The 14,864-nt window shown below is 46.5% G+C and overlaps 2 protein-coding genes across 2 annotated transcripts; both read right to left on the bottom strand.

Annotated features, from left to right (window-relative positions):
* Positions 1-3,138: 3,138 nt before the first annotated feature.
* On the bottom strand, positions 3,139-14,404 carry TXNDC12 (thioredoxin domain containing 12). Its single transcript, XM_082312974.1, has 7 exons — positions 14,089-14,404; positions 11,886-11,946; positions 6,007-6,059; positions 5,223-5,296; positions 4,597-4,666; positions 4,424-4,507; positions 3,139-3,986 (listed from the first exon to the last, which is right to left on the bottom strand). Exons 1-7 carry the CDS (start codon positions 14,177-14,179, stop codon positions 3,907-3,909), a joined length of 513 nt encoding a protein of 170 aa, XP_082169100.1. The 5' UTR covers positions 14,180-14,404; the 3' UTR covers positions 3,139-3,906.
* On the bottom strand, positions 6,743-10,046 carry KTI12 (KTI12 chromatin associated homolog; the record flags this gene model as incomplete). Its single annotated transcript, XM_082312972.1, has 1 exon — positions 6,743-10,046. The coding sequence occupies one exon, from the start codon at positions 10,044-10,046 to the stop codon at positions 9,324-9,326; it is 723 nt and encodes a 240-aa protein (XP_082169098.1). The 3' UTR covers positions 6,743-9,323.
* Positions 14,405-14,864: the final 460 nt, after the last annotated feature.

Here is a 14,864-nt window from a genome sequence, read left to right as displayed (position 1 = left end):
CTAGTCACTGCACAAGCTGTAAGCGAGGACAATGAATGAAGCTCATTAGCAGTTTGATACAGGCTAGATATGATGGCAGAGAAACAACCATGGGGACAACAGTGCATTTGAAGCAGATGATTCCTACGCTCAGCATGCCGGGATGACAGACGGGACACTCTGGCCATGCTGGCATTCTTGGTTGTTGTACTTTTGTTCCCTGCTGCTAAGCATGGCAAAGGAAAGGTTTCCCAAGTCTCTAGCTAATGCTTCCTTAAAGCCCGTTCAGCCCCAGGTGCACACTGCAACCTCTGCTCCCAGGCAGCCAGATGGCTAGCTGCAATCCCGTCACTCTTTAATTAACTTTGGATTTTTTTTTTCCTCTGTGGGTTGTTTCTGGGAGAAAGGGAGCTGACAGAATGTTTGTTTACATGAGATTGATTTGGCCTGGCAGTTCCCTGGGACTATGCTAAGAATTTTGAAGTGTCTTTGGGTTTTGTTATCACCATAAAAGGAGTAAAAGCTGAGAATCCAAGGGGATTTCTAGGATGCATCTAAAGAAGTTATGTAAGTATGCAGGTTTATTGCAAGTCATATGCAGATGGGCAGCACACAAAACAAAGCTGATGAGGGCAAACTAATCTGAGGCCTTAGTTACTGTGCACTGTTGAGCTGCTGCAATGTATAATTAACTTTAAACACAACTACAACAAACACTGACCTGTAGGCAGCTCCTTTAAACCCTGTGGAGTTGCTTGCGTGCGTAAAGTTACACAACATACATCAAGCAACCGTTGGACAGAAGGTTCAAGATGTATCCCACTGCACAGAAGAAAATGCTAACCAGCATTTATTACCCAATCTAGATTAAAAAGCAGAAGGGTGTAAAGAATCTGCGTTAGGAGTTAGCAACTAAAACGTCCAGGTATAAAACTAACAGGTAGAAAGAGAAAAATATTTAAGTAACGGATCAAAAGTAAGTTTATCCTGCAATCCAGAGATGTGAAACAGCTTTTGCACCTGTTAACTAGCTGTCCCTAGCAATCAAGCTGTGGCAGCATGTACGTCATGTTCTACCGAGACCCCAGCTAAAGGCCAAGCAGGGTAGCAAGTACCAAGGTCCATCATGCTACAGAGGACAAAAGCATGGTCTAGGAAAGAGCAAATTAGAAGGGAAGGTGGGGAAGCTGTACCCAGCTCACCAAGTCTGAACATAGAAAGGGTAGAAAGGATCAGAAAGGAAGGAGGCAGGCAAATAACAAAGGAAAAAGGATTATGGAGTATTTTTCCTTCAGAAGTAGCAAGTCTGGAAGGCAGAAAGCACTGAAGGAGAGGAGATGCATAAGGGAAGAGGTGAAAGAGAGTCATTTTGAATCAGAATGGTCTTAAATGTAAAGGATGAAGCACACTTCCCGCATCTGTCAGTGAAGGGAAATCTCTCTAGACAGAGGACTTTTTAAAATTCCTTTGAGGCCATGTTGCTTCTGACATCAGAGCATTTTGCAAAGCGAGGCTTTGGGACAAATGACGTACCTCTCACAGGCTATAATTTCACTGCAGAGACAAGGCAAGGGCAGAGCTGCTGCGAAAGCATGCCTGGAAAATTGCAGAGGTGCGCCCTGCTATTTTACATCAGAGATTGTTTTTTTAATTATTATTTGTTGAATCATATCCCAGATGAAGGAGCAGAGTCCTCCCCCTGGTGGCAAGTAAAAAAAAAGTATCGATTTTTTACAATCATGTCAATCTAAGGCTATAAATGAAATAAGGAGCATCAGACAGGACCTATTTTTTATTAGGTCAACTGATACAGCTGGGGAAAAAAAAGACAATTTTGCAAAACACAAATCCTTTTTCAGGTCTTACATAGAATTATGTACTTTGAAAGCTGATACAACTTGAGAATAGTTGCCGAGTTAAATTTCATGGTTGATTTATTAAACAATTTGCAAAAGAAGCAGAGGATAAAACCTGTAGAATAATTTTTAGTAGCTGAGCAGGGTAATTGTAACGAGCAATAATCCCATTATTTCTACGGAGTCCTTGTCTTTTAGTGCCCGATTGAGTTTTGGTGTCTAAAATCCCTTAAAGGCAGACTGGTTGGGAAAGTAAAATTCATTACGCTACTGAACAGTAAAAATGGACTCAGTAGACAAGTTAGGTTTATTGTATACAACAATTTTCCCCAGCTAATGATGTCCTCAGATAGCTCTTCAAAAATTATCTGTAGAAAATTATCTCTCTGTGTTTGTTAGGGGAACTTATGGCAAGTGCCTTTTGGACAGGATTTTTTCCTTTAGATGACTAGTTTGGTGGACGAGGGGAGAGCAGTAGGCGTGGTTTTGGCTTTACTAAGGCTTTCAACACTGTCTCAAATAGCATCCTCATAGACAAACTGATGAGGTACAACCTAAATACATGGGCAGTGAGGTGGACAGAAAACTGGCAGAACCGCTGGGCTGAAAGCAGCTAGTCACTAGTGGAGTACCCCTGGGGTCGATACTTTAACATCTTCATTAACAACCTGCATGAATGGACAGAGTCCACCCTCAGCAAACTGGCAGATGATACAAAAGGGAGGGGAGCAGTCGATAACCAGACGGTTGTGCTGCCGGTCAGAAGGACCTCAACAGGCTGGAGAAATGGGCAGAGAGGGTGGTCAGGAAGTTCAACAAAGGGAAATGCAAAGTCCTTCATCTGGGGAGGAATAACCTGTGCACCAGTACAGGCTGGGGGCTGACAGGCTGGAAAGCAGCTTTGCAGAGGAGGACGTGGAAGTCCAGGTGGAGAACAAGTTGACCATGAGCCAGCAATGCGCCCGTGTGGCAAAGGCAGCCAACAGCATCCTGGGCTGCATTAGGAAAAGTGTTACCAGCAGAGCTAGAGAGGCGATTTTTTTCCCCTCTATTTTTCTTTTCAGCTCCAGTACATAAACACCAGGTATTACCCTGCCCTCAACAGTACGGATAGTGTAAGAATGGCTGAATTATAACTACATGAAAAGCAACCATTGCTTTTTAATTATAAAAAGGAAAAACCTTCTTCAGCTGTGACATTCAACATTAATAACCACTGAAACATAAACAAAAATATATTCCCCCATCCTTAAGAACGGAAAGCTATGCCCTTTACCACAAAACACTGTCTACGTGCTTATGTTTAAAAAGGTTTAATTTTCACCCTGGTACAAAAATACAGTACAATGTGATGGCAAGGCATTCGCCAAAAAACATTCAAAGAATAAAAGGGGAACCCCCGTAAAGCTTCAACATAACCCACCCTCACTTGATGAAACAATCAAAAGGTGAGTGCACAAGGAGAAAGTTAAATTTCTGCCCAAAGGCAAATAAAGATTAATCACACACAGTTTTACACAAAAATGTGTTTGCACACACTAATAATTTCACATGCTACTTGGACATTCATGAAATTTATTCTACTTGGCTTAGTGGCAGAATTCATGGTTTGGGATGTCTAGAAAACACCTGGCCCAGGAACATGCCCCATTCACAGGAATCCCCAGTAAAAACAATGGGATCACGTAACACCAGTGAGAAAAGAGGGATCCAACCCTGATTAAGTGTCAAAATGTTGGCTATTTCTAGTTACTCCAATCACACTGTTTGTCCTGAAATAATGTTTTGCCCTACACGCTTCCCTTTTAACATCAAATATTAGTGGCTGCTCAAACACACAAACTGATGTGTTTGCACATTACCTAGTTGCAAATAACCATTACAGTACAAACTGCCAGGCAGAGGAGGAGATAACACTGTAACTGATGTATGTGTGTGAACTCCAAACAGGGTTTAACCTAACACTGTTGACAGGAGAATTATGTCCCTCCAGTGCATCTACATTCTTGTCTGTTTAATCATTTCCTTTTAGAGTTTTGAAGTGATGGAAAAGCATCATTCAGTGTATTCATTATAGTTCATCTCCCAGGTGTTTTTGTTTGAAAGCATCACCTGTTAGCTTCTCCTGGGCCTCCTTCATCCCTTGGACAACTGAAAGATTAGACAGAGAGACAGCAACTGTTAATCTCAAGATGAAAACATCAAGGTGTCCTGGTAATGAAAGTGTTTTAAAATAACACAGTTACAGAATGTAGGTCTACAAATTAACCTGTGGGGAAAAAAAAAAAACAGTCCTGTGCCCTTTTCCCAACTAGCTGGATCATGCAAATTGCTTGATTTTCCATACCACAAATGGAGACAAAATTCAGGTCCTACAGACATTATAGTAGGTATTAAAGTGAATCGTGATTCTGAGCATGGTACCTCAAGGTATAAGAGAGCCACTCACACACGTATCTAACAGCTCCCAGTTGTGCTGTAAAGTATCTTCATTTTTCTCCACTCAAAAGTGAAGGTGTGTCCTTCACTCAGGACACACCCAGAGTTTCATCTCACTAAAAACACACTTCAAACTACTTTGCACATACCTTGATCAGCGTTGGTATAGAAATACTTGTAGCTGGGGTTTCCTTTCTCATTTATGATTTCTGGGTGGACTTTTCCACTGGGGTCTATGAAAAAAGAAATCAAACAGGAAATTTAGATGGTAACAATAAGAACACAGTCCTGTGAGCAGATACAACAGCTGTGGATGCCCTACCCATGAAAAGGATTCTGGGAATGTAACCTCCATCAGGACTAAAGGCTTCATCCTTTGGCTCTTCATCATCCTACCAAAGCAAGACAGAAGAGAGGGGAACATATTAGCAAGGTATCTAACAAAACACAGCACTCAAAGAAACAAGCTATTGCCTTCAGATTCCATTTATCCTGAGCAATTTACATCTTGAACAGACACTAGGTAACTGCAGTATCTTCCACTTTCAGAGGAAAGAAAGTTATATTTACCTAAACAAGTATCATTTGTGAAAATAATCATATTTTTTTTCTGTTCCATCAATTTCCATTAAACGCTCCACTTTGGTGTAGGAATGTTTGATACGTCATGAGAGAATGAATACAAATTCCCTTATTGCAGCAGCGGAACAACACAAGGTACAAATTGTTAGAGAGACAATGGCAAAGAGCCAGGTTTATAACACAATTAAAATAACCAGACTGAAGAAAATTATTTTTAGAACAATCAGCTATATCAATCAATCCTGAATACCTATTCAGGAGCGCATGATTTAGGATGTACACAAAACAGGATGCAACCAGTTAAGTAGGATTCGAAATGCTTAATTACTAGACAGTAACATGGATACAAATCAGAGGGCAGCCTACCTCAAGGTTGACCATAACAAAATTATGGGCAAGTTCAGAGATCTCCTTGGATTCAGCAAACTTTGGCTTTAAAGCTATTTAAGGGGGGGGAAGGAAAAAAAAAGAAAAAGAAGAGATACGTAAAGACGGTGAAAAAGATTTCAGGTTTTCAGGTCAGCACCAAAATCCTGACTTCATTCCTCCCTCTGGAGAGCTGGTACTTTTCAATAAGCAGCAAGTAAATGGAATATATGTATCAAACTGTTCAAGCCAGGCTCAGAACAGCAGGTAACTGAAGCAATCCTTGCTGAGCAGCCATATGATGAAGCCTGGCCAACAGACATACGCAGTGATATTTGAACCAATGGAACAGAAGCAAAAAGCTTGCTGTAAACCACCAGTTCTCACTCAACCAGCTCATCCTTTAAGCTTAGCCATTATGGCCAGCTTGTTTGTTTGTGATACTGAAAGAGACAAAGCCCCACCTTTGAAGAACCACCAGCTGCAAGTAAGCCAATTTACACTTAATTCTTGAAGATCACTCTGTTCCAATTTTATAGCCAAGTGCAGGAGAAATTGCAGCCACTACAGACGTGCAGCATTACAGCTGTTTGCTGGCATTTAGGCATGGCTGGCTTTTGGCAGCGCTAACAGGTAAAGTGGTTCGATATTATACTGGTCTAAATGAAATACATATACCATTAGCTACATTTTGAATGTGAAGTTCACGTTCCTCATGGTTACATGATTTGTATACAAAAGCTCATTAGAAATTTCAGTGAGCTCTAGTATTAAATACACATACCTTTGCAAGCTCCACACCAAGACTTGTGGATGATAACCATAAGAGGCAAACCACTAGAAAAAAAAAGAAAGAAAACTGTCAAAGAAAGCTTACAGAAGCCAAATTCTAGTACGTGTACATTTTAACAGTCAAGACTTCTACAAAGGCTAAATGTAATGGAAAATGGGAGAGATGTAAAGAGATTCTGCTGTGCTTTAAGGTTGTCTAGCAAGAAGCTTTCCCCATCTTAAAATGTGTATAGTAATAATTTATTATAACTGCCATCCAGTAACTGCTCCTGTAGAGGAGGAGACTTTCTCTTTGGAAGGTTTGCTCTTACTAGTTTAGATTTGCTCACATACACAACTGGTCATGCATTTTTTTACTGGTGGTGGTTAGTGACACCAGCTGCTTGAGAGATCTCAAGATGGATTTCTGTGGCTGCTTAAGGCAATCCAGTGGATGACAGTCATCCATCCATCCCTCTCCCCACTACAGTCTGTATGTTTCAGTCACCTCCTGTGACTAAGACCCTCCACTGAGCAATAATCAAACACAGTAACCTAGTAAACCCTCTGGCTGCCAGGCTACTTTCCTACACGTTGGTATGCTGAAACAAATCTGTGACAAATGTGACAAGTGCCAGGACTGAGGGGCGGGGCGGGGGGGGCTGCATGGAACTGCAGCCTAAATAAAGTGCAATGCAAAAGGACCAAAGAAAGTTATTCTTTATTATTCTCTCTCTCTTCCCAAGTAATTCACTTGACCTTTACTACCTATACTACTCAGAGGTTAAGTTTCCATCACCCTGAGGTATGTTTTAGTTAATCTTGTTCTTCAAAAATCCCTTTAACATTTTACCTTCTGACAAAGTCAAGCTTACCAAGTTCCATTTCTCTAAGCTCCTTTGTAATATATTCAGGCTGCATTATGCGATTAGTCAGAGAGGCCTTAAAGACACTACAAGTTTCACATTATTTCCTGTTGTTAGTGCTGGTGATCCAATTAATCCACCACTTCACTGCTCCTAACTATTTTGCATCAATTTTACCTTTCTAACAAGAAAAGTGATACAAGTACAGGTGACTTTCATTGCTATTGAGCACACCCAGGTAGTACAACACTTACCTCCACACTTTCTGCATGCAGAAGTCCTTACTAGCACTTTCATTGTTTCTACCATCCAACAATTGAACTGGTGAAAGCTGACTCGGGCAATAAACTAAGAAAGACTAAGAACAAGAATTGGGTATCTCATCCCTTTTCTCTTACCAATAAACCCCCTAAGCTATGGAAGAGTATCCAAGGGAAGCTGGTAATAAGGATACAGCTTCTGGAACAGTAAGAACAGCCTAAAACTCAGTGAAGGAAAAGAAAGAACCAAGAAAGACACACATACCACATACCAAGAAAGAGAACATACCACATGGATACTTCTTTCAGGATATGCCAAGCAAAGCAAAGTTTAAGCTTTCTGCTATTGTAAACTCTTGAGGGTTAAAAATGAAGTTAGTTTCTCACAGAGAAATTACAAACACCTTTGCACATGACAGCAACTAAGTTAATTACTAGCAGAACTGAAGTACAAGTTTTTCTTTAGCTGTAGATAGATATGAAAGGAAATCTCTACTTAGCAGCATTCAGTTTTGGCCTTCAGAACCAGGAAAGGGTGGAGAGGAAGCAATTAACATTTAGAGTAGTTCAAACAGAAGTCTGCCATTTATAACTAACCAATATGTTACCATCTTTACATAGGACTGTTTGCAGTAAGGAGCAAGAATACACATTTCCCTAGTAAAGCTCATATTGCATCAGCGTCCTCTCCCTGATGACGAAAGCACTTATTTTTTCATTGTTTCCGTACAGCCCAACATGATTTTGCCTCTTTCTTGAAGAGAGGCTGATTTACGTCTGGAAAACACACATTGTTCTTATCATCAAGGATCAGTGCTTCACGTCAGAAGAGTTCAGTCATCTGGTAATCAGTACTGCAACATACTTTTTTTTTTAAAGTTAAGAGAGATTTTCAAAGCAGATTTTAAATGGAAGTGCTCGCAGTCCTGAAATACCAACTCTTGGCCAGTGAGAACTCACAGAAGTTTCAGAGATACTGAATGTGTTTTCTCACCTTTATTCTCTTTACTTTGACTGGGAAAATAAACTTGTAAATTTACATCAAAACATTTTTGTAGTCATTTCTCCATTCTGCAATGCATAAGTCCACCTAGCAGCCGGTACGTCAGGTAAACAGCCACTGTAACTGAAGTAACCCTGCCTGCCCCACTTTGCCATTTCCTCCCAGGTAGCACTACATGTACAATTAAAACCAAAAGCCACAATTTATTAAAATGAGGGATGAAGCATCCACCAGAAAGTGCAAAGTTTATATAAACTACCTACGTGGTACAGCAAAGACTGAAATTAGTTGAAACTAAGCACAGAACTAAGTTACCCGTCACAGCTGGTACAGACTTATGGGAGTTTCTCCCAGAACAGATGCTGACATTTTAGCTAATTTTTCCTATGAGAGCACTCATTCTTAAACAATTAGTGTTTTTAAAGGTGTTTAATGATGACCTTGCACAGAAAAGCCACAGCAAGTTATTTCAATAAAATAGTCCTGCAGGTAAGTGAAGACTTTACTCCATTTAAGGCACACATTTTATTGTTAAACCTGAAACAGAGAGGTTTGAGTTTGCTAAGCCAGCACCCTTGTGTTGCACAGTTTAGTTTGCAAATCTATCCCTTGGGTTCAGCAGGATTTTTTTGAAAGAGTCACATCCTAAGAATACAGCCTGTTCCAGTTCTGGACCCAAAGTCTCTTCTGCAATTTGACATTATCTGGAAACAGCTTTGGAAAAACAATCTTCTTATTCAAAACATACACATGCCAACGTGGAGGCGAAAAGTTTTCCCTACGGTCACCACCTTTTGCGTTTTCATGTTCAGACACTATTTGATTACTGGGGTTTAGGTCTCCACAGGAGACTTCACTTGCCTGGGGATGCAACAGTACCTCTCCTTTTTGAAAGGTGCAAGCAGGGAAAATATGCAGGCAGGGGAACAGCATCCCTACAGATCCTCTTAGCAATACAGCTTGCTCAGCTGCTGCAGGGACATGGCATCCATCTTCCCAAAGCTGCTGTTGCCACACGCGTTGGACTGATGATCTTTATGGGTCCCTTCCAACTTGAGATATTCTATGATTCTGTGATCTGGTACATGACAGGTGGAACCCAAGCTCTGCGGGGTCTGTGGCTGGAAGGCACATTCTTACTGTTGCAAGGACTTTGGGACCAGACCGCGGCCACTGCCGTGCGTGGCACAGGCGACAGGGTTCACTGGATGCTGCGGCTCAGGTACTGCAGGAACATGCTGGCCAGCTGGGGCAAGTTTTCGTCACTGGGCTGCATCTTGGTGTAGCTGATGAACTGCCTCCGCAGGCGGCTCAGCTCGGCCATGCTCACGGGCCGGTTCAGCACCAGCCCTTCGGCGACGCCGGGGACGCGGACCACCTCCCCGGGCTGCGCCCCGCTCCTCTGGGCGGCCATGACGGCGGCCAGCACCTCCTGGGTGACGCGGTCGAGCTGGTGGAGGAAGCCGCTGGACTGCAGGGGCTGGGTGCGGGTGGCGCGGTGCGGCGGCGGCGGGGCGCTCTCGAAGAGGGCGGCGCGGATGGCGGCCAGCGGCAGCGGCTCCTCCCCGTGCACCGTGAAGAGCGGCCGGTCCCAGCGGTTGCGCGGGTCGGGGGCCTCGAAGGGCGGCTCGTCGGGGCCGCCCGGGCCGCCCGCGCAGTGCAGGAGGCAGCGCGCCGTGCCCGCCTGCCGCGCCGCGCAGTACAGCTCGTAGCGGATGCTCCGCAGCTCGTTGCCCGCGTCCACGATCACCACGTCCCGCCGGCTCAGCCGCCGCTCCACCTCGGCCCGCAGCGCCGCCCGGCCGCCCTCCGCCTCGGCCACGACGTGCGCCTGCCGCTCCGGCCCGCCCAGCGCCTCCCGCAGCTCGGCGGCCCGCCGGCTCTTGCCGCTGCGCGGCCGCCCGCACAGCACCACCAGCGGCATCCTCCCCCCCGCGCCCGCCCCGCCGCCATCCCGACCCGGACGGCGACGGCGACTGCTTCCGCTCGGGTCACTCACAGCCCCGCCCCGCGGTCGCCCGGGCAACCGCGGCTCGCGCCGGAGCCGCCGTGGCCTGAGGCCCCGCTCAGCGGCGGGCTGGCCTGGAACCCCCCGCCGGGCCCTCCGCTCCTTCCCGGGCTCCGGGCTGGCCTGGAACACACCCCCCCCCCCCCCCCGCCGGGCCCTCCGCTCCTTCCCGGGCTCGGGGCAGCGCGCAGCGCAGGGGCTCCCCGCAGCCGCCGCCGCGCCCCCCGACGGCGAGCGCCTCCGACGGCCCCAAGGGCGGCTGGCGGCCGCGGGGCGCGGGGAAGCCCCTCGCCGCAGGGCTCGTCTGGCACAGGGGCACCGTCCTGCCGGACGTCCCGCTCAAAAGCGCGATCGCGCTGCGGCCGCCCCCGAGAACCGGACACCCGGTCACCGTACGCACACTGGATCCCTGCCCTCGCCTACAGGGAGCTCCAAATCAAGCCGTGTCCAGCACCTCGGACACATCCAGATTGTACTGTTTCCAGAACTGAAACCGATTTAAAGTCCTGAAACCTCCTAGACCACTGGCTCTGATGCATCTCAATTGCTGCAGAACAGATCAATTTCGTATAATTTTTCACCTCCTAACCTAAGGTCAGCACAAAAATATGGTTTTTAGGTTTGCTAATCTTTTTCTTGTTGTTGTTGTTGGTTTCTTCCCATCCTTCACTAACACTCAAACGCTGCTGAACTCAAATCGGTGAGCACGTCTGTGTTTTTGGCAACAAAAGGAGAGAGCGTGCATTACACCTGCCCCTCGCTCTGGGGCTGTTTCTGAGCTGAAACACTCGTCCTGCCTAAACCTGAGAGCTCGCCCTCCCTCCCTCCTCTGTCTCATTTTAAAGCTTCCTCTGCTTCATTGCAAAGCAATGCTACAATTATTCCTGCAAATACTGAAATTGTCTATTTTTTTTCCTACGGATATATAAAATAAGTGCTAAAATATCCAATTATAAACACTTGTAGAACTTCTGAACTGTACCATCTGGGTTAATTTGGTGTCTACACTAGGGTGAGTGGAACTCGCCAGATGGATCAGTCTGAGAGCAAAATTCCATTAAACAGCAAACCTGGAAGGCATAATGAATTTCCGTTCATGTCAGCATTGTCAGATCTAGATTATAAATTTAAAAGTACAAGTAGAATTTACAAGCATACAATTCTCCTTCTTACATTTTAACAAGAAACAGAAGAAATTCTGAGAAAAAATGTGTCAAAATGTCATTTTTTACCTTTTCATAGAGACAGTGTTCTTTTTAGAGTTTAAGCCTAACCCAGAAAAGGTTCTACTTAAACAACTTATCAGCTCACTACAGTTTAAAACTTTCAGACCTTTTCTGCAGATGGTAACAAAATAACTCTCTCATCTCACACTGAGGCCTCATCTATGCAGACACATCGGATTTTACAGAAGCTGTTAGCCCTGCTGAGTTTGAGGGGACTGAGTACTACTTAAACACGTGTTAGTGGGTTTGAGATCCATATCTTTCTTTACTATGATAAATACTCAAAAAAATATTTTCTTCTCACTTCGAAGACATGCTAGACCTTCAATCATTAAACCTAGGTGGAGCGTCAGCAAAGTTAACAAAACGCTGTATTTTCTCTCTAATGAACTATAGGGATCTGAACAGTCTCCTAAACCACCTTCACGTTTGTTAATTACTGTTTTCTGTGGTTAAGTTTAGGATCGATACAGAATCTTTGTGAATGTTTTTAAACACACTTTTCTGTCTTTAAAGCTAGGTAACATACCTGGCTGCTGCTTCTTTCTTCCCATCTTCTAGTGTTCTCCAATGAATATGATCTCCAAAGCCTGCCAGAGAGAAAAGGTTTATAAATGCTGCATAATTTAACATGCCAACTAACTGATGAAAACAGTCCGACCCTTAAGAATATTTTCAACTCATTTTATATTCTTTTTTTAAAGCAACTATAATCCCAGTCCTGGAAAGACTTCTGCAAATACTTACAACCTACATACTCTTATGAGGAATCCCACTGAAATTAATTAACAAAAACATAACACACTCATGAATAGTTTATCTATATGCAAATGACAGCAAAATCCCCCAAACAGAGATTAAAATTGAAGGGCCTTCTGATTATTCCCCATTCTTTTTCAATCTGTGAACATTTATTAACTGATTGGTGACAAATTAAACACGTCAGCATTTGGCTTCCTAAATCCCACTGGATGTGAACTAATGCAAAACTGAAAGATTCCTAGACCAGCATATGACCATTAATTGCCCTAAAACTATTACGCTGAGTATTACTGCTGATGATAATTAGCATCGAAGAGTAAGAAAGAACACCATTACACAGGTTTCTGAATGTTACAGTGGCTGAACAATGCAGGAAATATTTTATCGCATACCCAGGTAACAAGTCTTGCTATGTCAGTTGAGGTAAGAGTGAGCGAGCGTACAGGCTGCCTTTTTTTTTTTCTGACCCTGTAGCCAATGCAGCACTACCCTGACATGGCTGAGCGCCACGCGGAGAGCTGACATGAAGGAGATTCAGGACCTGTTCATAGGGCAGCTCCCTTGGAAGACCTCCTAAGAAGTCTCATTGCTCCAGCAACGCAAGGCTCTGCTGGATGACCAAACATAGGCCTCGGCTTGCACCTTCCCAACGGTGAGGGTTTGGATTAGTGAACAACCCCCAGTGCCCAGGGTGCTGAGGGGGGCAGATTTCAGGAGCTACACAGGGGTCAGGAGCCACAGGCTGCCCAGTGCTGACACAGGGGAAAGTGGACATTGTCTCCAGTAGACAACTATGGCAAAGAAGCTGGAGAAAGCCAAGAACAGGGTCAGCAAAACCTCCTGGCACCCTAGTTCACCATCTGTGAGGTTTGAACAGTTGGCACAGTATTTTTATTACCTTATCTTCTCTCCTGATATGAACAACTGTGAACACACATGACGCAACCCATCAAATATTTAGTTGTGCTAGCAGTAAGGCGGGGATGACCTGCCCATATCCAATCACACAGACGTACCAGCTGCGAAGGCAGCTTCAGACACAAGGCCACGTTTGTACCAGGTGAACGCGGCAGAGCAAAAACCAGTTGGGTTAGCAGAAGTCATGTCTGTTCAGGATATTGACACGTCAGCTTTTTTATTCAGAGGCCAACATGTTAAAACAGAGAAAACCTTCTAGCTAGGAAACGCTTTTTGAAAGCTCTTTTTTTTTAAAACTAAAACGCACTTTGTGGTGAGGTTTAGTATGTTTTTAGAAGCATTACACAACATATTACGGAGTGTTTCTTCTGAATGAAAGTCATCTGAGGAATTAACTGTAAAACAAAAGGGGAATGACTGGGATCCACACTGCAAAGCTTTGCTCTCACTGATCAAACTGTGTTGCTACCAGCCTTGAAGAGGTTTACCTGTAGGACAGGCTAAAGCCACCACCTGGGGCGAAGCTCAGGGCTCCGGCGCGCCCCGACCGAACCAGCTATTAGGCATGGCAATTGCACAAGGAGAGCCACAGGAGAGGTGAGGAGCGGTCACGAAGGCAAAGGGAAGGCGAGGGCCAGGGGAAAGGGCCATTCATCGCCTGCCAGGAGCCAGCAGAAGGGGCCGGCAGAGGCTGGGCAGGGCTGACGGGGCACCGCAGCAGCGGGCAGGGCGGGGGGCACGGAGGGGCTGCGCCCCCCCGCCCAGGCCTTCGCCACGTAAAAGCGGGGCCCCTGTAAAGGGAAACTCTTCGGGGCTGAGCCGCAACAGAACCACGACGGCAAAGATCGCTGAAGGACCCCCTCATCTTTACAGCCAAAAGGCAGCGACCCTCTAAGCCGCGGCGGCGGCGCCGGGCCAGGCCGGGCCGGCCTCCCCCCGCCCCCGCGCCCCCCTCGCCGCCGCGGGCCGTGGGAACCGGCCCGGCCCCGGCGCACCCATTCACGGCAACGGCAAAAGTTGAGAGGAAAGCCCGAAGAAAACGTTTGCCTGACCCTTTCCGAGCCCTTCCGCGGCGGAGGCTGCGGAGGCCGCCAGCACCAGGCACAGGCAGAAGATGGAGGCTGCCGCGGGCTGAGCCTTCATGGTGTCGGCGCGGGCAGCAGCGGCACCCCGGGTACGGCCCCTAAATCTCCGAGACAGGACCCGGACCAGCTTAGGTGATTTTTTTTTTTTCCTTTTTTCCCCCTTTTTTAAAGCCCAGGAAGTGATGTGCGGCGGATGTGGGCGGTGCGCCGCCCTCACCTCCGGGCGCGGAGGCGCCGGGGGAGGCTGGGAAGGGGCTGGGAAGGGGCGGCTGTGGGGATTTCTCTCCACCCCTCGGTGGGGGTCAGCTCGTTCCCTCTCGATCAGAGGAGCTGGGCTCCGTGCAGGCAGCCGAGGCCTCCGGGGCAGGAGCACCTCAGCCACACCGGATCCCCAAACGCCTGGTTACTCCCCTGAACAAAATCGAGAGTTACGCCGGCGGGAGCAGGCAGCGGGGGGTGGGTGGCTTTATTTTCTCCTCCCATATAAACCCTTTTGTCCCGCTGCTCTCAAGAGTTGCCCAGCTGGTTGGGAAGGTGAAACCGAGCGCAAGCACTCGTATGAAGGAGGGTTCGCCAAGGGGGAGGGCGCGCCTGGTGACACGTTTGGAGCCGCCGCGTCCCGGGTTGGGGTTACCCGGCACCGGTCCCTGCCCCGCGGCGCCGGTCCCGGCCGGCCCCCGAGGACTACAACTCCCAGGAGGCACCGCGCGCCGCGCGCACGCCTCCCCGCGCCCTCGCCCCCG

This window comes from Platalea leucorodia (genome assembly GCF_965183815.1).
Source record: "Platalea leucorodia genome assembly, chromosome: 5".
Taxonomy (NCBI): Eukaryota; Metazoa; Chordata; class Aves; order Pelecaniformes; family Threskiornithidae; genus Platalea; species Platalea leucorodia.
This window is presented reverse-complemented; position numbering and strand designations above follow the sequence as displayed.